This window comes from Hyperolius riggenbachi, chromosome 10, assembly GCF_040937935.1.
Source record: "Hyperolius riggenbachi isolate aHypRig1 chromosome 10, aHypRig1.pri, whole genome shotgun sequence".
Taxonomy (NCBI): Eukaryota; Metazoa; Chordata; class Amphibia; order Anura; family Hyperoliidae; genus Hyperolius; species Hyperolius riggenbachi.
The window spans coordinates 65903174-65929294 of NC_090655.1; the positions used below are offsets into that span (position 1 = coordinate 65903174).

The window sequence follows — 26121 nt, forward strand, 5'->3', positions numbered from 1 at the left end:
ATTCTGTCTAAGACAGCCGGTTTACTGTGATTAGTTACGGCCATGGTGGACATGTCATGTTGTGCCAATGCATACTAACATCACTGCTTACAGCCGCATCTCCTTCCATCAACTGTGCTGTTCACTCTGGACTGCCCCACTTTCCTAGGTTCCATCTATTTAGTGTGAGCTCACTTTTCCCAACAAATCTGGCCAGTTGGATGTCTGGGCGGTGGTGCGTTTTTGGGTTTGTGTGACGAGATGGCCATCTCATGTCTTTTTTAAAGTTGTAATGTAGATACATTAGGAAATTTCAATAAATGTATACTTTTGCATATCTCTATGTATTTGTTGTTAGAACTGTGAGCACCTGCAGTATTTTTCCTCTCCATTGTTTTTGTGTATATTACAAACTACACTCTGTATTTTAAACTATGAAACAGAGCAGAGTGTATGACCCTTTGAACTTTCCTGCAGTAAAACCTTAAGAAACAAGAAACAGGTTTAGATATGTGCTTCAGAAAATAGCACTGTAGCTGAACAAGCTTGGTCAGAGAGCTCAGAAAAGCTCTTTTGCTAAGAGAACTGAAGTTTTTTTTAACTTTTCCAGTATTGGAAACAATATGAGAGTCATATCTGTGCTACTAATATTCTATTTCTTAGCTGTATTACATACACTTCATTATCTCATACATTTATCATCACTTCAGATTTCCTTTAATGTCCCATTTGAAAACAACAGCATGGATGCTGCATATGTAAATACTTTTTGCAGAGTTTAAAATGTCTAAGGTTTGGAAAGGATTGCAAAAAATATGTAGGAGAGCTGCAAGTTTTTGGCAATTTAATGTAAAGAAAAACAACTTCTATGTCACTAGGCACCAACTATCAGTTTCCACAACTGACCCCAAACACAAAATGCTTGTATTAGTTCTAGCCACAGTGTGCACTCTGCAAGACAGACGGCCTGTTTTTTTTCTTGCATTAGTTATCAGTTAAAGAGAAGAATCGATACTTATTTTCCACAACTGCATCAACTGAGTGGCAAAAGCTGACAATACCAACATGAGCTTTATAAGCACAGAAAACAAGAGAAGCATACTGACGTAAGGTCATTAGTACTAAAGGCAGGATAAGCCAGAAGGAATGAGCATAAAAAGTTTCCTAATGCACAAATTACCCCTAATCCAGGAAATGGAAGTCATGCTGGCAAATGAAAGCCACTAACCGTTAGTACTAGCATAGATTGCATTTGCTAGGCAAGAGGAGATCTACAATTCTGGATAATTTTCTGTTTATTTCTACAAACCATTGGTGCAGCACATAATATTCACCTTCGGATGGTGCTCTCCTGCTGCAGGTACTTTTCTTGGACACAGTGCTCCAGCACAGAAAGCGCCAGCCCCCCTTTCGTTAGTCCATTTTGCTGTTTAAACTCCATTTCATTGGCCTGCAGCTCCGACTCAATCTCGTCCAGTAAAGTCTCCTGTTTGGATGGAAGATGGATTCTGGAAAGGAGTTCTTTGGTGCTGATTGTATCAAATGGACTCTCAAGGTCCAGACTCTCAGGGACATGGTCCTTCACATTTGGAGTGTTCTCATTCGGGGGTAATTCAGGAACCACAGTCACAATTTGGTCCACATTTGAGGTTTGAGAAAGGACTGCTACTTGTGCGGACTCGGGCGGGTCAGAGTCACAGGGCTCAGTGCCAGCCTCTGGAACATGGTGGGGCGGGCGCTGAAATTCACAGATTTCCTCAGCATCTTCCGATGACAAGCGTCCAATGTGGCCGACTGACTCACCATCCGCTTTCCCTTCTCCTTGTGCTACATTTTCAGGTTCTCCCTGTGTTCCTGAGATTGCTTCTCCTTCACAGGATGGCGACACTGACTGGTCATCTGAATGGCTCGGGCTGTCCTCACAGTGGCCACCTGGCTCTTCCATAACTGTCTATCTACAAGAAGAGGAGAAAACAGGTCAATATAGATTTCAGAAAAAAGGCCCAGACATCTTTAATCAAGGGTTACAGTGGGGTGGGGCGGGGTAACGACAGCGAGGTGGCGTAGTGGCTAGCACTCTCGCCTTGCATTGCTGGGTCCAAATCCCAGCTAGGGCACTATCTGCTCGGAGTTTGTACGCTCTCCCCAATGCCTGCATGGGTTTCCTCTGAGCATTCTGGTTTCCTCCCACATCCCAAAATAAACATACAAGTTAATTGTCTTCCCCCGTAAAAATTGGCACTAGACTACAATACATATATAGACATATGACTGTGTTAGGGATTAGATTGTGCACCCCTCTGAGGGACAGTTAGTGACAAGACAATGGCCTCAATTCACTAAGATCATGCTGGAGAAAATAAGGCAAGAGAAAACATACCTCCACACATCAATCTTGCCTTATTAAGGTGTAGAGATACGTTTTCAGTGAGAGAGTTATCTTATCACTTCAGTCCTTAACCTTCTGCCGCCCGCGTCACGCCAGTAGACGTGGCCGCGGCGGCAGCCCCAGGACCGCCTAACGCCAATTGGCGTAAAGTCCTGGGGCTCTGTTTTGCATGGGATCGCGCGCATGATGCGCGCGCATCTCATGCTCGGAGGGCGGAGCTCCGCCCCGCCTTCAGTCTCCGAGCGGCTATTGCCGCTCGGCGATTACGCCGTCTATTTACTAGGTGCAGCGCTGCGATGAGCAGCAGCGCTGCACTGGGGACAAGAGAGCGATCGGCTCTCATAGGCAGAAGCAAATGACAGCCGATCGCCATAATTGGCTGGCTGTGGGGAGGGAGGGAGGGTATAAACTTAAAGAAACAGGGGTTTTGAACAAAAAAAACAAAACAATAATATTTATTTAAAAAAAAAATAAACATGGGGGGAGCGATCAGACCCCAGCAACAGAGAGCTCTGTTGGTGGGGAGAAAAGGGGGGGGGGGGGGGGGGGGAAATCACTTGTGTGCTGAGTTGTGCGGCCCTGCAGCTTGGCCTTAAAGCTGCAGTGGCCAATTTAGCTAAAAATTGCCTGGTCACTAGGGGGGTTTAGCCCTGCAGTCCTCAAGTGGTTAATTAACTTTATGTAAAAATAACTACAGAGGAGGTAACCTAACAGCCTGTCTTTAACTTTAGAATTCTGGATTTATTTTAAAGAGGAACTGTAACGACAAAACGGCCCCTGGGGGGTACTCACCTCGGGTGGGGGAAGCCTCAGGATCCTAATGAGGCTTCCCACGCCGTCCTGCGTCCCTCGGGGGTCTCGCTGTAGCCCTCCGTACAGCCGTGACGCAATATTTACTTTCCTGGCTCCTGCGCAGGCGCTCTGATGCCTCTCGGCGCCGAAGTAGGCGGAAATACCCGATCGCCGTCGGGTCTGCTCTACTGCGCAGGCGCAAGTTTCCGGCGCCTGCGCAGTAGAGCGGACCCGACGGAGATCGGGTATTTCCGTCTATTTCCGTGCCGAAAGTCGCCACAGCGCCCCCGCTGGAGCCAGCAAAGGTAAATATTGAACTGACAGTCGGCACAGTCGCCGGCTGTTCGGAGGGCTGCGGCGAGAACCCCGTGGGACAGAGGACGGCGTGGGAAGCCTCATTAGGATCCGGAGGCTTCCCCCACCCGAGGTGAGTACCCCCCAGGGGAGGTTTTTGTTGTTACAGAGTCTCTTTAAGGATTGAAGAGTTAACTTTAGGTTTTCCTGAGGTAAAAGGATTCCTGAATACTACATTCCTTATCACCATGGTGATAACTCTGGAAACGTTATAAAAAAGACAGGAGATAAGCTTAGTGAATTGAGGCCAATATACTGTTAAGTCCTGCGGATGATTTTGGTGCTATATAAATACTCAATAATAATAATGTTCCAAAGACTAATGCTGTATAAAATCCACATACATCTGTAAGAGTTGGTCACCAGATATTATCGTTGTTGCTTACACACTTCTAGGAGTTCTATTTTACCATGAGCTTGCTGGGTAGTCTGTAACTCTGGGTGTTCAAGTCCTACTCCATAGATCAGGGGTAGGGAACCTATGGCTCGGAAGCCAGATGTTGCTCTTTTGATGGCTACATCTGGCTCAAGACAAATCAGTAGGGGTTGATTCACTAAGCTACACTGCTCAAGCAGCGCAACTTTAGTGTGGCAGTGCAAGTAAAATTTTCAAAGCAGTGCACTCTACTGCTGTAGCATGCACTACTAACTTACTCGCGCTACCCCAAAAGGAACAGCTGCTCCAACTGTCCCACTCTGGACCCTGTCAGGTCCAGTGACTTTGTAGAATGAGATCCCCGCACTTTTATTGGCCCAATAGGCTGCAGGTCACTTGACAGGCAGCCTACTGGGCCAAAGTGCGGGGATCTCGTCCTACAAAGTGAATCAACCCCCAAGTCAGCTAGCTAATTGTACAAGCTGTTAGTCGGTATTTCTCCTCTCTGGCTCTCAAGGATATTGCTGAAACCCAAGTGAAGCTGAAGACGTGTCCGACACTTCTGCTGCCCGGCGGATCACCTGAATACACATCACCATGGCAAAAGGGATGTGAGCCCTACTGCCCCAGTTTGAAACATATTGTATGGCACTCACGGAATTACATTTTACAATATGTTGCGTTTGTTGCTCTCGGCCAAAAAGGCTCCTGACCCCTGCAACAGAGCCACATTAATCCATGCCATGCAATGATGAGGATCAACCAATTCGGAACAGTCTGTATATGCATGTTGGATTATTATTGTTAACTGACACATCATTGTATTCCAGCGGTTCTGGGAGGCATGTTTAGCTGTCAGGGACAACAAAAGAAGATTTGCGTATTTAGCAGTGATGCATCATGGGAGACCTCAGAGCTAACTCCAACCTGAATTATCGCAAATACCTTCTATTTTAAAAAGGCAAACTTGTGTATAAAATTTTAGTAACCAGACTTTTTGGTCCATTATAACCCCTTACACACTCCAAGGAGTTTTAATTCACCATGAGCTTGCCGAGTCTGTAACTCTTAAACATTCTCCAGCCATTGCTTGAAATGATTGTTCCATGCATGCACAGCCCCTCCTACATCTCTGACACTGACTGCAGTAATGATTATTCCATGCATGCACAGCCCCTCCTACATCTCTGACACTGACTGCAGTAATGATTATTCCATGCATGCACAGCCCCTCCTACATCTCTGACACTGACTGCAGTAATGATTATTCCATGCATGCACAGCCCCTCCTACATCTCTGACACTGACAGCAGTAATGATAATTCCATGCATGCACAGCCCCTGCCACATTTGACACTGACTACAGTAATGATTATTCCATGCATGGACAGCCCCTCCCACATTTGACACTGACTACAGTAATGATTATTCCATGCATGCACAGCCCCTCCCACATCTGAGACTAACTGCAGTAATGATTTTTCCATGCATGCATAGCCCCTCCCACATCTCTGACACTGACTGCATTAATGATTATTCCATACATGCACAGCCCCTCCCACATATCTAGTAGCAACTGCAGTAATGATTATTCCATGCATGCACAGCCCCTCCCACATATCTAGTAGCAACTGCAGTAATGATTATTCCATGCATGCACAGCCCCTCCCACATATCTGACACTGACTGCAGTAAGGATTATTCCATGCATGCACAGCTCCTCCCACATCTCTGACACTGACTGCGATAAATGATTATTCCATGCATGCACAGCCCCTCCCACATCTGAGACTAACTGCGGTAATGATTATTCTATGCATACATAGCTCCTCCCACATCTCTGACACTGACTGCAGTAATGATTATTCCATGCATGCACAGCCCCTCCCACATCTCTGACACTGACTGCAGTAATGATTATTCCATGCATGCACAGCCCCTCCCACATCTCTGACACTGACTGCAGTAATGATTATTCCATGCATGCACAGCTCCTCCCACATCTCTGACACTGACTGCAGTAATGATTATTCCATGCATGCATAGCCCCTCCCACATCTCTAGTAGCAACTGCAGTAATGATTATTCCATGCATGCACAGCCCCTCCCACATCTCTGACACTGACTGCCGTAATGATTATTCCATGCATGCACAGCCCCTCCCACATCTCTGACACTGACTGTAGTAATGATTATTCCATGCATGCACAGCCCCTCCTACATCTCTGACACTGACTGCAGTAATGATTATTCCATGCATGCACAGCCCCTCCCACATCTCTGACACTGACTGCAGTAATGATTATTCCATGCATGCACAGCCCCTCCTACATCTCTGACACTGACTGCAGTAATGATTATTCCATGCATGCACAGCCCCTCCTACATCTCTAACACTGACTGCAGTAATGATTGTTCCATGAATGTTATGATAGCCTCAGGTAACCGTAGTAACCTCACAGCTCCTGCCCCTGTAACAGTGGGTACTGGAACACCACCATTGTTTACTGCAGAACCTTCCCACGCTGTCTGCAGGAGTACCATAATGATTGTTCCATGCAGCCTTTCCTCAGCTGCTGCAGTAGTTATGTACACAGAAGGCAATATGCTGCTGTAGCTTTGTGTGAGTGTTTGTCTGGACTTCCTCCGCAGCCGCTCTATGGAAAGTAATTATCTGAACAGGTTCTCAGACGAAGTAGGCTGAGCTAACAAGCTCTTATTATGCGGGCACAAAAGAGGGCTTGTGTGAGAGCGACAAGTGCAGCTCTGTGGATGACAACAAGGGAGAAGACAGCAATTTGCTGACTGATGAAGAACACAGCCTACCAGAAATCCAGAAATAACCCCAGTCTATTATAATATCAAAACAAATGCTTCAAAGTAATGTCCCACCGATTCGTCCTCAACGGATACCAGAGCTAAAGCTTATTGTAAAAATAAAGCAGGGGGGGGGGGGGGGGGGGGTGACAGGAGTGTATATGAACAGTCCTCATGCCCACCACTCCCCCCCCCCCCATTCTCCTCCGTCCCCGTCGTCTCACAAAAGCCCCCTGCAGCTACTTCCTGGTCTACCAGATTGGGCATTAGTGTGCAGGCGCTGGCCCGACTTGATCGCACGCTAGAAGTCAGGAGTACTCTGCACATGACATAATTATGTTGTGTACATAAGCAGATCGCTTTCACATGTGGGATCATGGACGCGCGCAGCCGGGCTAGCGCCTGCGCACTAATGCACCCACCCACGGCTGCCCAGGAAGTAGCTGCGAGGGGCATTTGCGAGAGATAGGACACAATGAGCAGCATCAGGACAATTTAATAGGTTTTACCCTGGTTCCTCCTACTTGTGTGTCTAGAAAGGGGCTTTCCTATTAGTCAACCCGTGAAAGTACCCCATTTCGTGCACGCGTTACGGCAGCATGGCAACAGGAAGTTGCGTTTTGGCACGTATCAGCTGCGCTTCTTCCAATTCAACCGGTGGGAAATCACTTGCGCCGTGCGATTAAATGTTCCTGGAGGTGTTACAATGCAATGCTCTGGAACGCTTTAATGTGAACAGAAACCCCAAAGTTTTATTTTATATTTAAATATACTTTAAAAGTGTATACGGTTTCATTGTCTCTGCTCAATGATACATTAAAATATGCCAGAGGTAAAAGTCTATGAACTATTGACCCTTTTTATCTCTTTTCTGCTTTCAGTAGCCTTTTTCTGTTAGGAAAGTGTTTTATAGTTGTAGTTCCCGGTCCCGACCCTGACAAAAACTGTCACCTGATTAACTCTTTCAGGCAGAGAAAGAAAAGGCACACTGTATAGTAATTTGTGTGCTTGGTACTGTACATACACATGTCTATCTCATCATGTCACATGTCACCCATGTATCCCTTGAAGGCAGAGGGTCATCACAACATCCCAAACAGAAAGTTTTAAAAAACTTTACTTAGCAATGGCAGCCTTCATATTACTTACGCAAAAACGAACATGGAGAAGCGCTCGTATTCCTTTCCCTGGTGTTTCCTCAAAGGTGAAACTAATGACATTTGCAAAGTTTGTAACCTGACACTGCTGGACAAAAGCAGGTAACACAAGATGCCCGCATGTACCTTTGTTAGCCTTGCATCCTCTTCTGTCCCACCCTCCACAGACCTGCTACAATCACTAACACAAAGACTACTGCTGTGCCTTCCTTGGTGTGGCACACCAGTGAAAAATCTACTGAATTCACACAATAGGTATGACCTTAAAGGACAACTGTAGTGAGAATTATATAAAGGCTGCCATATTTATTCCCCCTTAAGCATTACCAGTTGCCTGGCAGCCCTGCTGGTCTATTTGGCTGCAGTAGTGTCTGAACAACACCAGAAACAAGCATGCAGCTAATCTTGTCAGTTCCGAAAGACCAAATTACTTACGGTAACGTCTTTTCCAGTAGTCGCGAAGACAGCACCCCTAATGAGACTTGTCTCCCTCCAACACACGGACAGGAATCTGCAAAAGATTTAAATTTGCATAATAGGCGGCCCCAGTATATAAGGCATTAGTCATCAATTACCTTCAGTTCTATACAAAAGACACGGACACCGTAATAATGCTCATATAATCTTTAATCTTTTTTTTTTTTTTTTTTTTACCCAGGGTGGGTTGTAGGGGTGCTGTCTTCGCGACTACTGGAAAAGACGTTACCGTAAGTAATTTGGTCTTTCCCAGTACGTCAGCTCAGACAGCACCCCTAATGAGACGATATACACGATATATAAATTCAGGGAGGGACTACAGCCTGCAGAACTTTTCTGCCAAAGGATAGGTCAGAATTAGCCAAAACATTAAGCCTATAGTGCTTCACGAACGTGTTCTGGCTGGACCAGGTTGCTGCCCTGCATATCTGCTCTATCGAGGCTCCTGCCCTCTCTGCCCATGAAGTTGATACAGCTCTCGTGGAATGTGCTTTTACTGGGAAGGACAGCTGCCTGCCCTGTATTTGATAAGCTTCAGTAATCGCTTGTTTGATCCATCTTGCAAGTGTTGGTTTAGAAGCTTTACTTCCCCTGGCATTCCCTGAGAAGATTACAAACATTGCTTCGGTCTTCCTCCAGGATTTAGTCCTTTCCAGGTATTGAAGCAAGCATCTTCGAACATCTAAACAATGAAGCGTCCTTTCTTTGTCATTCGCTGGATTATCACAAAAGGAAGGAATGAACAATTCTTGCGATCTGTGAAACTTAGATACTACTTTAGGCAAAAAAGCAATGTCCAATCGTAGGGTGATCCTATCCTCTGAGACCACACAATACGGCTCTTTTATGGATAGGGCCTGCAACTCTCCCAATCTTCTTGCGGTTGTGATTGCCAAGAGGAATGATGTCTTTAAGGATAAAAACTTATCAGAAGCTTGTTCTAAAGGTTCAAATGGAGGTTTACATAAACCTTGCAACACAATATTCAAGTCCCAAGGAGGTATCCTTGTTCTCACCACAGGCTTAATTCTCTTTAATGCCTCAAAGAAACGTATAACCAACTCCTCCTGGGCTAATCTTCTCTCCAGGAAAACGCTCAGAGCAGACGTCTGGACTTTTAGGGTGCTGGTACTGAGCCCCTTCTGGAACCCAGATTGTAAAAATTCCAGGACTGAAGTCAGGGAATTGTTGACCATTGATCTCTCAACACACCACTCATTAAAGATCTTCCAGGTTTTTTGATAGATCTGACGAGTCACCTTCTTCCTACTCTGGATTAAAGTGCCAGCCAATTCATCTGAGAAACCTCTTGCCTTTAACAATCCCCATTCAGGTTCCAAGCCGTAAGATGCAGAAGCTCCGGATTTTGATGAAAGAATGGCCCCTGAGACAGAAGCTCCGGATGAGGAGGAAGATTGATTGGTTCTGATACCCTCAAGGCTTGAAGTAACGTGAACCAGGGTCTCTTTGGCCAGAATGGCGCAATCAGAATAACTCGTGCTTGGTCCTGTATAATCTTGTTCAAAACCCTGGATAACAGCGGTATTGGAGGAAACGCATACATCAAATGGAAGCCCCAATTCACTGAGAAGGCGTCCACTGCCCAAGGATTGTCTTTCGGGTGGAGGGAACAGAACTTCCGACACCTGGCATTCTCCTTCCTTGCGAATAAGTCTATCTCCGGACATCCCCAATGAGATGTAATTTCCAGAAGAATCTGAGGATTGACTGACCATTCGTTCTGATCCAAAGCTTTCCGACTCAACAAGTCTGCCAGGTGATTTGAGGTCCCTTTCAAGTGGACTGCCCTCAACGATTCCAGATTTGCTTCCGCCCATCTGAGAATGCGACCCGATTGGCACCACAGCAGGTGACTCCTTGTTCCTCCTTGACGGTTCACATAAGCCACCACACTGCTGTTGTCTGATCTTATTAGAACATGATGGCCCTGGATCTGGCTGCTGAAAAACTGTAAGGCCTGCCATACTGCTTCGAGCTCCCTGCTGTTGGAGGAGCTTGATTTCATCTGGTCTGACCACTGACCCTGAGCTGGTCGAAAGTCCATGTGGGCCCCCCATCCCCACGCACTGGCATCCGTCGTTATCGTCGTCTGAGATGGATAATTCCAGAGACGACCCACGGATAGATGCTTCTTGATTTGCCACCACATCAAGGATACCTTGATACTGTGAGGAATCATCACCGCCCTGTCTAGGGAACTTGATCTCCTGTTCCAGTTCTTTAGAATCCACACTTGTAATTCCCTTGAGTGGAGCTGGCCCCACTGAACTGCCGGGAATGAGGCTGTTAAGTGACCCAATGTGGCCATGGCCCTTCTCAGCGAGACTGATCTTGATTTCTGAAAAGAAAGAACAGTATTTAGTATAGAAGAAATCTTCTTATCAGTCAGAAAAATTCTTTCATTAACAGTGTCAATGTTGAACCCTAGATATTCCATAGATTGACAAGGGGTCAGGGAGGATTTCTCCCAGTTGACAAGCCAACCCAGGGACTGAAGGAATGAGAGACATGAGTCCAAATGGGCATACAGTAACCTCTCAGAGGAACCCCAAAGCAATAAGTCATCCAAATAGGCAATAACATTAACAGACTTCAGTCTTAGAACTGCTAAGACCTCTGACATGACTTTAGTAAACAACCAGGGCGCAGAGGATAGCCCGAAAGGAAGAGCATTAAATTGAAAATGTCTTACCTTTCCGTCCAACTGGACTGCAAATCTGAGGAATTGCTGAGAGGAGAGATGAATGGGAATATGCAGGTACGCATCTTTCAGATCTAGAGATGCAAGGAAACTGTCCTTCTGTAAAAGATGAATCACAGAAATAATGTTGTTCATTCTGAACTTCCTGTACTTTACTGACTTGTTTAGACCTTTTAAGTTGAGAATGAAGCGAAAGCCTCCTTGTGACTTTGGAACAAGAAATACTGGAGAGTAAAACCCCCGACCCCTTTGACATGAGGGGACCTCCCGAATTACCCTTTTGAGAAGCAAGGATTTTACTTCGTCCTGAAGGGCTAGTTGTTTTGTATGTCCTAATGGCAGAGGAGTGACAAAGAATCTTTGGGGAGGTAACATTTCGAACTCTATTTTGTATCCTTCCAGGACAATGTGCAGAAGCCATGGGTTTGTGAAGTACTGATGCCATATTTCGTAAAAGTGGGCTAACCTCCCTCCCACTGGAAGCCTGATGTCATTGTTTTGTAGTCTTGCTAGTTGAGGGGGGATTGGGCTTCCCTCTCTGGTTTCTGTAAGGAGCCCACCTCTTTCTGGAGGTGGTGGGACGCTCATTGGATTCTGACTTTGGGGGCCCGCGAAAGGACCGTTTGTATTGAAAGGACCTTCTCTTAGTGGGGAAGTTTTTCTTAGTGTCAGCGGTTCTATCTAAGGTCTCATCAAGTTTTGACCCAAACAAAAGACCCCCTTCACAGGGAATACCACAAAGTCTTGATTTAGAGGAATTATCACCCCCCCAAGTCTTTACCCAAACCCCTCTTCTAGCGGAATTTACTAAAGCAGTTGTTCTTGCAGTTAATTTCACAGTGTCATCAGCAGCATCAGTGAGATAGTCCGTAGCATTAAACAGATTTGGGAAGTCGTTAAGTATCTCCTCTCTCGGTACACCTGAGGCAATCTTGGATTGTACATCCAAGAGCCATGTTTTCAAAGATCTCCCTACTGCGGTGGAAGCCACTGCCGGCTTAAATGTTAATGACGATGATTCCCAGGCCCTACGAAGGATATTGTCCATCTTCTTGTCAATGGGATCCCTAAGATTGCCAAAATCTTCAAACAACAAGTCAGTCTTCCTTGAAACCCTTGATAATGACGGATCTAGCTTAGGCGGAGGTCCCCAAAAAGCCTGGTCATCCGGATTAAAAGGATAGCGACTAGACATAGATCTAGGCCAAAAGGCTCTTCTCTCAGGACTATCCCATTCTCTCTTAATCACGGACTTCAGAGAGGAATGAACAGGGATAAATTGAGATTGGGGATCCGTCAAACTTTCATACATCTGATCAAGGGCTGTCAAGGATCTCTGCTCAGTCTTTATACCCATTGTTTTATGCATGGCAGCAATAAAGTCTTTCATAAGCTCAGGAGAGAAGGCAAACCTATGTGGTCTGCTTCCCTTAATCACTGCCTCCTCCTCAGAAATTTCCTCAAATGCAGAAATCTCTCCCTCTGATAGTTCAGATTCACCCAAATCTTCCCCCGACCTCTTTCTCTTAGTTCCCAGAGGAATAGGAAGGGCGGCACCTGATCCAGCTGGAGACATAGCAGCAGCAGGAGGATTCGTAACAACTATTCCAGAAATGCTTGCAATAGGATCCACAGGCAACACAACAGGCACAGTAGAAATATTAGAGGTAGAAGCAGTGCTCATAGCCGAATCCTTTATCTCCTTAATAGCAGTAGACATTTCTGCTCTCATCCAGCCCATTAAGTCTTTAAACACAGCAGGAGACTCATTCTTTACAATCTTATCAGTGCAATATTGGCATAATTTCTTAGAGGAGGTAGAAGAGATGCGATTGTTGCAGATAGCACATTTTTTCTCAACCTTGGTGTCTGTGCGCTTGTCCTGACTGGAGTGCGCACTCGATTTATCAGATCTTTTGGGCTAAAACACAAACAAACAAATCTAAATTAGCCAAGAACCCCCATGAAATAATCATAGAAAAAACTAGCTAAGCAGTGTGCATATAACCACTTGCCAGAGGGGTTTCGGAGCCAGACTCCACAGATAATGCTGGAGAGGGTCCTACAGCGTCCTCCATGATCCCAGCTTACAACACATCTGAGACCAGGATTTGAGAGGCTAAAATACCTGCTCCTGAAGAATTTGCATAATCCCCAGCTGAAGCAGCTCACCGCCGCGGCCCCTGCCGCCTGCTGCACTTCCGGGTCACGTGGGACGCCAGCGTCGTGACCACTTCCGGATTTCCGCATCGGAAGTTTCCATTGCGTGCCCCTGCACGCATAAAAACGCCGCCTTCCTAGGAGAAGCCTCCTAAGTGCTGCCAGGCTCCACACCGCTCCCCCTGAAGCGGACTGCCCAGGAAAACCTCCGCAACAGAGCCCCAGCCACCTGACTAGATGGCTCCCTGGAGACCTCTCACTCCTTCACGTCCGGACAGGAAACTAGAACTGAAGGTAATTGATGACTAATGCCTTATATACTGGGGCCGCCTATTATGCAAATTTAAATCTTTTGCAGATTCCTGTCCGTGTGTTGGAGGGAGACAAGTCTCATTAGGGGTGCTGTCTGAGCTGACGTACTGGGAAATTAATGTTGGAAACACCTGATCTGCATATGCTTGTTCAGGGGCTATGGCTGTAAGTATTAGAGCCAGAGGATCAGCAGGACAGCGAGGCAACTGCTATTGCACAAAAGGAAAAGAAAACATGGCAGCCTCCCTACAGTTGTCCTTTAAAGAATTGTAGTGACAGACACCCCAGCCAGCTCATGGTGAACCAGATCTCCCAGGAGTTTTAAGGGGCTGAAAGGCACCAAAATGCCCTTTTATTAAAACAATGCAAAACCTAATGTTTTCTTCTTAAAACAGAAGATATTTATGATTATTTAGGATGGAGTGAGCTTCTGATGACTCCTACGATGCATCACTGCTGAATATGCAAATCATCTCTTTGATGTCCCTGTAATGCTAACCACACCTCCAGAACTGCTGGAATGCAATGATGTGTCAGCTTGTTAATGGTACAGAGACACAATAATCCAACATGCGTACAGACTGTTTCAGACAGGTTGATCCTCATCAGTGCATGGCATGGATTAATGTGGCTCTATGGAGTAAGACTTCAAACACCCAAAATCAGGGCTCATTTACACGAAGGGCGTTTTGCCCTTTTTTCAAGCGCAGGCTTTTTTCAAAATCGCCCTAAAAAAACCGCTTGTGCAATGATTCCCTATGAGAGAGTTCACATCTGAGCGGTTCGTTTCCGATCCGCTCAGCAAAGTGGTGCCTGGACCATTTTTGAGGCGATTCCACCTCAATGGAAGTTATAGGAAAACCGCAAACGCTCACAAAATCGCTTTGTGCAGCGATTGCGTTCACGCTTTTAAGAATAAATTTGATACATTGTATTTATTCTTTTCCGGGTCAAACAGTTCACTTCCTGACTTGTGTCAGGGATTGAATTTAAAAACCGCGGTGGAAAAGTGCTTAGAATAGCGCTTTTACCAAAACCGCATCGCGCAGTGGAGCACCGGGAGGGGAATAAACGCGCACAAAACCGCAAAACACTTGCGATTACGATTTTAGATGTGAACGAGGTCTGAGAGATTACCCAGCAAGCTCATTGTGAATCAGAAATCCTAGGAAAGTGTAAGGGGCCAAAAGGGACCGAAAAGCCTCCGTGCTAAAATGCTATGCAACACAGAAATTGTAATAACTACTGTAAAACAAGCTACGTATTAAACTTTTGCTGTACATCCTGGACATGTAGGTCAAATAGCTTTTTATGTGTAATAAGAACGTTTAGGATTTGGAGTTGCAGCGGTGTCAGGTACATTTCCCTCCTGCAACAATGACTTTGGGCCTCTATTCACACTGCCAGCGCCTTCTGGACGCCATGTAATGCTACCAGACAGGGCATTGGTAAAGGTGTGTGTAAGCGGTTGACATGCTGTTCGGTTACAACTCAGAAGAAAACTGCCGTATGTCACATCTAGCAGACAGCTGCCAGCCACTCAGAGGTATGTGCATGGGATACAGGTACTATGCCACAGTCCACGCCGACTACAAGCATCCAGGAAATAAACAGAAGTGGGTGACAGCCAGTGAACATACTGTAAATCATCTGTGTGAAAGTGCCTTTATCAGGGCAATGGCATGAACTTGGTCTAAGGCTACTTTCACACTATATACAATGTCTTGCGCATCCTGAAACAGACTCGCAACTGTCAGGCACATCATAGCCTACTGCTGGGATGCAACCCGTGCAGTTCACAGTCCATAGACTTTATGCTTGCACCTCCATGCATGCGCGGCTTCGTGTGGCTGGGCAGGTGTGAACCGTACAAAGATGCTGGCTCCCTGCTCGCTGCACACTTTTTTGGCAGTTGGACAGAGCAACTGCCATTCACTAAGTACTATTAAAAATAAAGAAAACCCTGAGAACCCCACTATGAGAAGATGAGCTAGTCCAAAACCTGTCGGTAATGTCAGATTTCTACTACTTGCAATCTTCTTCCGGTATACGGCTCAGTGACGTCAGCAGGGGGGCTTCTGCACAAGCACAGAAAAACCAGCTGACATCACTCAGACTGAGCCCAACCGAGCCGAGTAACGGGGATGGATTGCGGCTAAACAGAGGACTCCTGAGGACGGCGAGGGACTCATCCATGCTTATGGGGCTGGAGGAAGCCCCATGTAAGCCAGCCCTAGGTAAGTAAAAAAAAACGTCCCCTTTCTTCATCTCTGGGTCTCTTTAAGCACGTGCAGTGTGGATGTGCTCAGAGGGGAGCACGGCCACAAACAAGTGTGTACGTGCAGCCACGTATGGGGGATGAGGACGACATGGAAGCCTCTGTACCAGTCAGAGGCTTCCCACTACTTTGGTATCTAATTTTTTTTCTTTTTGAAAGCTACAGCTTTTCTTAAAACGTTTTTTTGTTTGCAACATTGCCAACTAATAGCAAAGCAGTAAGCTGAAGTCCTGCCAGCACCAACTTGCCCACCTCCCAATGCAAATCTATGCAAATCATTAGAAGGTGATGCAGAATAATGCAAATGCATTATGAAAGTTTATTTGCCTTAAGCCATTATCAGCTTCAATAGTTATCCCGTTTGAGATAAGGGCACTTCTTTTGACTTTAGTCAGCAAAACGTCTGTAAATTCTGGGAATGCTTTGATCTCTTTCTATTACAGAAAATATATAAACTGAAAGCAGAAGTCCTCTGTGGTCTCACACTGCCCCCTAGTGACAAGTGGCCATAAATACACATTACAGCAGTACTAATTAGAAGTAGGGAAATGTAACAAATAAGTTATTAAAAAAAAAAAAATGTGCTGAAATCAATTGGCCTGGAGCACTTGCAAGACTAAAGAGTGTAATTTGCATGCTGGCAAAAGGCAGCGCCCAAATTACGGAAGAAAAAAAACAAAAAACAGTGCAATTTGCCCACCAGCAACAGCTGGCAGCCGAATTGCCTCTTACCCCTGAGTTCATGGCAGTCTGGAGGGGGAATAGTAATTAAAGTCACCAGGACTTTTGCAGGAGCAGGGTGAGCAGTTTTTCGGCTTCACCTTGTGCCCAAATTGTTATGACCTTTTTATGTAGATAGCAGATACCTCATTGGTGGGTAACTTAAAGTAACTTTGTTCCAGTACTACAGAAAAACTACTGCAGCACAGACTGTAGTATATGCTCTTCACTCACATCAATGAGACATAGGTGGCCATAACCCTGTCTCGTTCAGTCACTGGGTTTTCCATCCTTTGACCAATTTTGATGGGTACTGACCACTGCATTCCACAAACTCTCCACAAGAAAATAATCTGACCTAGTTGTGTAGCCAATACCTTAAGGCCCTCGTTACCATCACCTTGATCCTTACGCCTGCCCATTTTTCCTCAGCGAATCACCTTCAAGATTTGACTCATTACCCTCTGCTTAAAGAGGAGTTGTCACTATGCCAGATAAAAAAAAAAAAGGCATATGTAAGTAGATAAATACTAGCTCTACTTACATAACGTGTATTGCACGGTCCAAGTGTTGATTTCAGTGAACTTAATAAAATAAAAAAAAAAAAGGTAAATTGAGAGAATTCTGTTTGCTGGCAGGGGCCATCTTCTTCGCTGGCAGGGGCCATCTTTACTCCCTCCAGCTGAAGCCAACGGTGAGGTCATTTCCTTTCTTACTCCCCCCTCCTCCCCACACCAATAGCAAGTGTTATGTCTCAGGCAGGGAATCCCTAAGGAAACGGTAGCAGGGCCGGGGGTCCCCATACGCTGACAGACGCGCTTGAGTCAGGGCTGCAGCGGTTAGCCCTGCCTCAATGCGGAAGAGATCCCCGGCGAGGATGGAGGGGATTTGGGGGGTAAGGGACCCCCGTTGTGCGGCGGGATAGCGGCAGTTTAGCAGGGGCACACATGCCCCTGCTGAATATAAGAGAAGAAGCGAGTTTTTTACTCGCTTCAGTGTCTCTTTAAATGGTTTCATAACCAAGACAAAGGAGCAAATAAAATATGGTAGCGTGGATTATTTTAAAGCTATAATAGAAGAAAACTGAGAAATGAATTTTTTCAATTTTTTTCTTATTAATCCTGTTAAAATGCATTTATAAAAAAATAATTCTTAGCAAAATGTACCACATAAAGAAAGCCTAATTAGTGGCAGAAAAAAACAAGATATAGATCAATAAATTGTGTTAAGTAGTGATAAAGTGATTAGCAAATGAATGGGAGGTGAAAATTGCTCTGATGCATAAGGTGAAAAATCCCCGCGGGCTGAAATGGTTAATATTCCTCCCTTCTTGACAGGTGCCACTTAAAGGACACCTGAAGTGACCTGAATATGGAGGCTGACGTATTTATTTCCTTTTAAGCAATACCAGTTGCCTAGCAGCCCTGCTGATCTATTTGGCTGCAGTAGTGTCTGAATAACACCAGAAACAAGCATGCAGCTAATCTGGTCAGATCTGACAATAATGTCAGAAACACCTGATCTGCTACATGCTTGTTCAGGGGCTTTGACTAAAAGTATTAAAGGCAGAGGATCAGCAGGATAGCCAGGCAACTAGTATCACTTAAAAGGAAATAAACACGGCCATCATATCCCTCTTGCTTCAGTTGTCCTTTAATCAATACTAGTTGCCTGGCTGTCCTGCTGATCCTCTGCCTCTAATACTTTTAGCCATAGACCCTGAACAAACATGAATATCAGGGTTTTTTTCCTGCAGGTGTGTGATTCAGAGACTACTGTAGCCAAGTATATCAACAGGACAGTCAGGCAACGGATATTGATTATAAGAAAACATGGCAGCCTCCATATACTTCTCACTTCAGGTTCCCTATAAACAAGCCAATCCATGTTATGCTGTCTGTCAGTGGTTTTAATGTTGTAGCTCTTTAGTGTCTAAACCCAATGGCAGCTATGGAATTTAATGGACACATTTTGTTTTAACTATCGTTCTGTTGTAAAGAATAATTGGACTTATAAAACAAAACTCAGCTATGCATCTGCCCCCTGCAGTGCTCATTCATTTAACAGTATGCATAATTATACAGGCTAGGCTAACCAAGTTCCCTGTGTAATTAAATCAGGCTGTTACAGCCTGCTTCCCCGTACACTTCCGAATGGTGCCACCCCCGTCTATGGAAGCAGCTAGCAGGACAAGCTGGGGGGGGGGGGGGGGGGGGGGGGGGATTTATGACATTACAGCCATTGATTAAGAAGTCAGTATGAATAGCGTTACTTACATGTTGTAAGTATAGATATCCTACAGGCCTGGGACCCACTAGCAGTGCTTTTCTAGGCGCTAGCGAATTGAAAAGCTCTTGCTAATTAATGTAATGGTATGTGTGTGATCTCACTTGAGGGATGCGATTATGTTTTGAATCGTCTATCGCATTACATTAGCCAGAGCTTTACAAATCACAAGTGATGCCAGTGGGTATAACTAAAGGGATCCCGAACCGAGCTCAGGCTAAAAATAAGATAGTAACCTGAAGAGAGGGAAGCCTCAGGATCCTATTGAGGCTTCCCTCAGTGGTCCGATGTCCCCCACTGTTGAGCGCTGCCCCCCTGCATCCACATCAGGGCCTCACAGCTCCTCTTCTTCCAGTCACGCATGAGCAGTAGCACAGTGCCCGCAGCTCCGGCTAACTGCGCATGGATGGGCTCATGCGGCCACGTTGCAGGAGAAGGAGCTGCACTGCACTGATATGGATAGCGGACAATGGGCTCTATTCACAATCATTTTCCACGTGCGGAAATGCACTTGCCGTAAATTCCCGACTGAAATAAGACCATCTTGACATTCACAAACCGCATGCATAAAAAAAATTGTACACCTAGTTTTCCCGCATGCGTAAACAGTGCGGGGGGGGGGGGGGGGGGGGGCGGTGGGGGAAATCAAAATTCACAAAGAAAAAGGGGCGCATTATTTCTGACTTAACTACCGGTTTTATATCGCCTGCAAGTACTTAGTGATACATTTCCCTTCCCATTGACTTAAATGGAGTCTTCAGCCTTGAGCACTGTGTTTGGTGGACTTTAATTTTTTTTCTTTTTGACAATTTTTTATGCCATTTCTTTTTTACGCATGGTTTCCGCATATTTACTATATAATTACGTATGTTTCCCCAATTTGTTTTACGTATTGTTCCCGCATGCCGAAAACATGCAGACAATTTTTTAAATGAATGTGGGAAAAAAAAAAAAATGCGGAAATTATCACTGCCGGTAATACAGCGGTAAAAAACATCTCTCAGGCCCCATTCACACTAGAGCGTTTTGCCGCGATTCGGCAGAACGCTAAAACGCTAGCACTTTTTAAAAGCGCTAGCATAATGAAACCCTATGGGCCCGTTCTTACTTGGGCAATTTGCGGTAATAGCCGCAAATCGCCCAAAAACGCCAAACGCCAACGCGTAGCCTGCACCATTTTCAGGCGATCGCGTTTCAGTGCTATAGAAGCGCAAAAAGCGATCGCGCCAAAATCGCGGCACCGTTCAGTGATTTTTCCACGTGAAATATCGGAAAAAAACCACTCCTGCAAAACGTCAGCAATTGTAAACGCAGGTGTGAATAGCACCAGAGGAGTTTTTCTGAGCGTTTTGAGTTTTTAAATCTGCTGCTAATGTTATCCTATGTGTCTGTGCACACTGGAGCAATGAGGTTTTGTAAAAAAAAAAAACCATAGCATTACATTGGGAAGACTTTTTAGAGGTTTCAAAAGCTCTTTCCAATGTAATGCTATGGGGTTTTTTTTTACAAAACCTCATTGCTCCAGTGTGCACAGACACATAGGATAACATTAGCAGCAGATTTAAAAACTCAAAACTTTTAGAAAAACTCCTCTGGTGTGCACCAGGCCTTACTGCTGGTGTGATTGTGAATAGAGCCTTACTGCTGGTGTGATTGTGAATAGAGCCCACTGCCTAGTTCAGGTATGGGCAAACTTGGCCCTCCAGCTGTTAGGGAACTACAAGTCCCACAATGCATTTGCCTTTATGAGTCATGACTGTGGCTGTAAGACTCCTGCAATGCCTTGTGGGACTTGTAGTTCCTTAACAGCTGGAGGGCCAAGTTTACCCATGCCTGGCCTAGTTGCTATTCTTCTGGGGGGGGCGTGCTTGGCAGACACATTATTGCATTCCAGCAGTTCTGGAGGTGTGGTTAGCTTACAGGGACAACAAATGATGACCTGCATATTCATCAGTGATGCATTATGGGACACATCATATGCCCACTCCAACCTGAATAACCACAAATACCTCCTGTTTTAAGAAGGCAAACTTTTGTTTTGATTAGCACGCTTTAAAATGGGCATTTTACTTCAGGACAAATCACATAAATGGAAACAGCCTTGTGGAAGTGACATCTGAATGCTATGTCTTCACTAGAAAAAAAAAGGAAGAAGACAGAACTTTCGCAGCAGGGACATAGACAGTGCGTAAAAACAGATGAGCTGTTTTTAAACCCAAAACAGAGAGAGGGCTGGTACACATCACAACAGCTTTTTAAATGCTAGAGATTTTAAGCTTGTACAGCGGCAGCGAGCTTACCTTCTTCCTCCGCTCGCCGCGTCACTTCCTGCAATGTCGCCCTATATACTTCGGAGAGCGGCATTGCAGGAAGTGATGCGGCGAGCGGAGGAAGAAGGTATGCTCCGTTCGCTGCCGCTATACAATAAATTAGGTTTTGCGCAAGTAGCTGGAGGGGGGAGCGAGGACAGGGGACCCAGGTGAAGGGAATCGACCCCCCTCCCCGCCGACCGCTGTCACCAGCATTCCAGGGTTACCAACTCATGCCTTTAAATACTGACATATCTAAGTTATACTGGTTCTGGGGCTTCTCACACATAATCAGTGCCTAAACTGCATCTAACTAGCCACAAGACATGTATAATTCATAAGCGTTCGTATTTAAAGGGAAGAGTTGGCAACACTGCCCCATTCTGGCTGCTTCCCCCTCCCCACTCACAGGCTGTGACACAGAAACAGATCAATTTCTGTGTCCAAAACAGCCTATGTACAGGGGGATCAGTTTTCCTATTCCCCTGCACTACCCCTCCGTGTATCCGGAACCATGTGCAATCCAGGAACATACAGCAAATCCGGACTGTCCTTTCAAGTTTTTAAAAACGGATCCCCCTGAACGCAGATGGATCCGTTTTTTTCTTATTAAGTCAAGACAGCTGCTATTTTTATCCGTGGCTCCGTTTTTGATCCAGGCTGAAAAACGGAGCCAAGGATGGGATCAAAAACGGAGCCACGGATACGTTTACGGACCAAGTGTGAACCAGCTCTTACAAAATCACATCATACCAGTGAGAACACTCACATAGGATAACATTAGCAAGAGCTTTTACAAATACAAAGTGCTTAGAAAGCTCTAGTGTGTAGTGTAAACGAGCCCTTATGCTGGGAACACACGGGTCGACCCAGCGGCTCGATTAGCCACCGGATTGACCCCCCACGCCTTCCGGATCGATTCCCGCTCATCCCCATGGGTGCTTGCTTATCTTCCACTCGATTCCCCGCCCACGGAGATCGAGTGGGGAATCTGGCAGGTCATCGGACCTGTCGGATATCAATTGAGCCATCAGCGGCTCAATTGATAAGCCTGCCTCGACCCCGTGTATGCCCAGCATACGACCTAGTTCACATTATAAACCGCCAGCAGTATTGCTGAGCGATTTTGAAAGCGCTCTCAGAACGATTTTCGCTTACAAAGCGCTTTTGTGTAGTAGCTTTTTTTTTCACTTTCTGACGTCAGTCAGGAAGTGAACTCTTTGCAATGTATTTATTCATTAAAAGCGATCGAGAACAATCAATTTTCAAAGCGCTTTTTCAAGCGCTTAGCAATTTCCCTATTTTTTCTATTGAATCGCAAACGCTCTGAAAATGGTGAAGGAGCCGCATTTGCGATTGGATAGAAAGCTCATCACTAATGTGAGAATACTCACAAAAGCGAAAATCACACAAGCGCTTTTAAGGCGATTTTTAAAATTACCAAAAAAAAAACTAAAATCGCCCCTATTAACAAGCCCTTATTGCCCAGCAAGCTCATGGTGAACCAGAACTCCTAGGAGTGTGTAATATTTCAGTAGTGATGCACTGGGAGACATCGCGGAGCTCACTCCAACCTGAATTATCGCAAATTCTTTCTGTTTTAAGAAAGCAAACTTTTGTAAACCCAAAACAATGACGCTTTAAAAATATTGTGCAATCAGACAGGTGTTCTTTATCCACTGAATGTACATCAACTCCATGTAAGTAGCTTGCGCTGACTAATGAGCAATGGTATAAATCCTGCAGCAAAATAACTACATTTCCCAGAATGCCCTGCCCCATGGCAGAAGTGTTGAGATGCACAGTTCTGGAGGAGAGCTGGAGATCACAGATTACATCATGATGGATATCCCATTACATTATCTGCATGCAGGACCCTAACAAGATGTCATAAATCATGTACAACCACCTGGATTGCCACATCCATAACTCACTAGAGCTGTGGACTGTGCTATCACATTACAGAAGACGATTACTTTTTTACACTGGCACAGGGTGCAGGAGGTACAAATTCCAACATATCAGCATTCCTCCATATTTTTCTGTAACACACCGACACCATGATCAGCACAGACAACACTAATATCGCAACCAAACCCATACTGCGAATATTCTCTAGTAAGACAAGTCTCACAATAAGGTCCATGACAACCTAATTGACCTTATACTGGGAACCATATGCACTGAGAGGAACTCCATATATAGGTTCATAATACTGAGACTGCAAGAACTTCTCACAAACACCGCAAGTGACCCCACAATAAGAGCCATATCCACCCCAACAAATCCACATGGAGGAGACTTTGACAACCATGACCAGGGCTGTGTAGTCGGAGGTTTTATAAACTGAGGAGTCAGGTGATTTTTGTACCGACTCCACAGCCCTGAACATAACACCTTCATACTGAGGACCATCTTCACTGTCACCAAACCTGTAATGAAGGAAATCTCCATCCTAAAATGTCCCTTGACCAACTACCTCTATCCTGACAATCAGTCGTCACATTAAATAATCAACATTCTCTCAATGATTTACTCCTCTTATCACTCTGTCCTAACCCCCCCCCCCCCCCCCCCCCTCCAACACTCTCTTGCCAGTCCCCCTCTCCCTCCAGCACTCTGTGCCTGTCTTCCTGTACCTCTGACAATTTGTGCCCGTCTCCCCTCTCCCTCTGATACTGTGCCCATCGCACCTTCTCCCTCTGACACCCTATGCCAGTCCACCCACTCCCTCTGATATTCTGTGCCCATCACCCTTTCAACACTCTGTGCCAGTCTTCTTTCATCCTCCGACACTGTGCCAGTTTCCCCTCACGCTCTGACACTGAGCTAGTCTACCCTCTCCCTCCGACACTCTATGCCAGTTTCCCCTCAACCTTCAATATTGTGCCAGTCTCTCCTCATCCTCCGACACTCTGCGTCAGTCTCTCCTCATCACTCTGTGCCCGTCTCAGTTACCTCTCCCTCCTACACTCCGTGCCAGTTACCCCTACACTTAGCGCCAATCATTCCTTTACTTCTACACTCAGTGCCACTGCTCTGTCCCGCTCCCCCTTCAGTGTGTCCCCCCCACACACACTCAGTTCCTACACACACACACACACACACACACACACACACTTTGTAATCCCCCATCACCACACTGAGTGACACTACTCTCTCTCTCCCCTCACTCAACCCCCCCCCCCCCCCTTATCAGTGTCACTGCTCTCTCTCTTCCCCCCAACTAAGTGTCACTGCTCTCTCCCCTATCCTTCCACCCCACGCTCAGTGTCACTGCTCCCCCCACACACTCAGTGTCAGTGCTCTCCCCTAACCTTCCACCCCACACACTCAGTGTCACTGCTCTCCCCTCTCCTTCCACCCCACACTCAGTGTCAGTGCTCCTCCCCCACACACACTCAGTGTCACTGCTCTCTCCCCATGGCACAGCAGTATCAGCGAGAGAACTGCCTGCATTGATCACTTGCTAGCTGAGGCAATGGGAATGCAGGCTGATGAGTCCCATACTGCATCATGCAGGAGATAAGGGGGACCTGATGGCGGTGAATTATCCTGCCTGTCTCACACAGAGAACACAGCGGGCACTCACCTGGCGCCCCCGTCACTGCGGAGCCATCCTCTGCCTCTGACACATCAACAAAGATGGCCGCCGGGCCGTCACCTTCTGCAGCACACTCCACCAACCAGCGCTGGCGTAATGTGGGATTGCTCTGCCTTCATGCTGATCGACGTCACGGGCATGCGCAGAGTCACTTTTCGCGTCCCCCTCTCAGTACGCATGCCCAGAATTCCTGGCAACATTATTGTCGTTAGATAGTTAGTTGATGAGGAAGAAGAGGGGTTGTTATGCAGCAGAATGCCGCTGTATCTCTTATGCGGGCATATCTCCCAAACTAAGACAGTACCGCTAGGGAGGCTGTGTCACCGGAGTCGGACAAGTGGTGTCGAGTACTCCAGCCGGTGTGATGAAAGTTTTTGCAACTTTATAAGACTTTGCAACTGGTTGCAATAATTTATAGGTATTAGTATCAGAAAGTGCAACCTAATCATTAAGCTAAAATGACCCTGAGAGGAAATGTAAAGAAAAAAAAGATACATACCTGGGGCTTCCTTGAACCCCCTCTGCACCAACATGCACCTGCTCCCACGGTGTCTTCCTACACCTTCTCGCTCTCTCATTGGCAGCCCGATAGCTTGGCGAGTCGGCGCGCACAGTGCATGCCTAGCCGGACCGCATGTGCACGCACCACCGTACTACTGCGCAGGCGCAGAATGCTACCAGAGCAAGGTGGGGGGGGGGGGGGCACATGTGCTGACTGGCAGAACTTATGATGATGCTAACAGGAGAGCGAGAAGGTGGAAGAAGACAGCGTCAGGGCAAGCGGTGCGGAGGGGGCTCGAGGAAGCCCCAGGTATGTATTAATCTTTTTTTTACATTTCATCTCTGGTACACTTTGGCTATCATTCATACAAGCGTGGTCGGTAATGCAAATCAGTGCGGGAAAAACACAGCTGCCGGTATTTTACACTTCTGTGTGGTCATTCATAAAAAAGTGCACAGTTGCGATAACAGTGCGGAGATTCCCCGAACTAGGCTGGCGGTAGGCTTGCGGAAACACAGGAAGCTGCCGAGTTGATACATTTCTCTGTGTTCCGCTCTGCTGCAGCTGCCTGGGAGGTCTGTGTCTCCATTAACTTAAAGAGACTCCGTAACAAAAATTGCATCCTGTTTTTTATCATCCTACAAGTTCCAAAAGCTATTCTAATCTGTTCTGGCTTACTGCAGCACTTTCTACTATCACAGTCTCTGTAATAAATCAATGTATCTTTCCCCTGTCAGACTTGTCGGCCTGTGTCTGGAAGGCTGCCAAGTTCTTCAGTGTTGTGGTTCTGCTATGAACCCCCCCTTCCAGGCCCGTCTACGCACACTGCCTGTCTGTTATTTAGGATTAGAGCAGCTTCTCTCTTCTCTCTTATCTTTTACAAGCTG

At 46.0% G+C, this 26121-nt stretch overlaps 2 protein-coding genes across 6 annotated transcripts in view; one reads left to right on the forward strand and one right to left on the reverse strand.

Annotated features, from left to right (window-relative positions):
- CCDC186 (coiled-coil domain containing 186) overlaps window positions 1-26121 on the reverse strand; it is a 135348-nt gene that overhangs the window by 92249 nt on the left and 16978 nt on the right. The window contains exons 1-2 of one of the 5 annotated variants that reach the window (XM_068258010.1): window positions 25232-25327; window positions 1314-1934 (exon numbers count right to left, since the gene is read on the reverse strand). In XM_068258010.1, the coding sequence (XP_068114111.1) occupies window positions 1314-1924 (611 nt within the window). In that variant the 5' untranslated portion in view covers window positions 1925-1934; window positions 25232-25327. Of the gene's footprint in view, window positions 1-1313; window positions 1935-15359; window positions 15436-24720; window positions 24829-25231; window positions 25328-26121 lie in introns of those variants that run through there. The other 4 variants (XM_068258009.1, XM_068258012.1, XM_068258011.1 and 1 more) reach the window with 4 other exon arrangements.
- TDRD1 (tudor domain containing 1) overlaps window positions 25033-26121 on the forward strand; it is a 135067-nt gene continuing 133978 nt past the window's right edge. The window contains exon 1 of the mRNA XM_068258004.1: window positions 25033-25091. The gene's annotated coding sequence lies outside the window, so the exon portion shown is untranslated. The remainder of the gene's footprint in view (window positions 25092-26121) is intronic.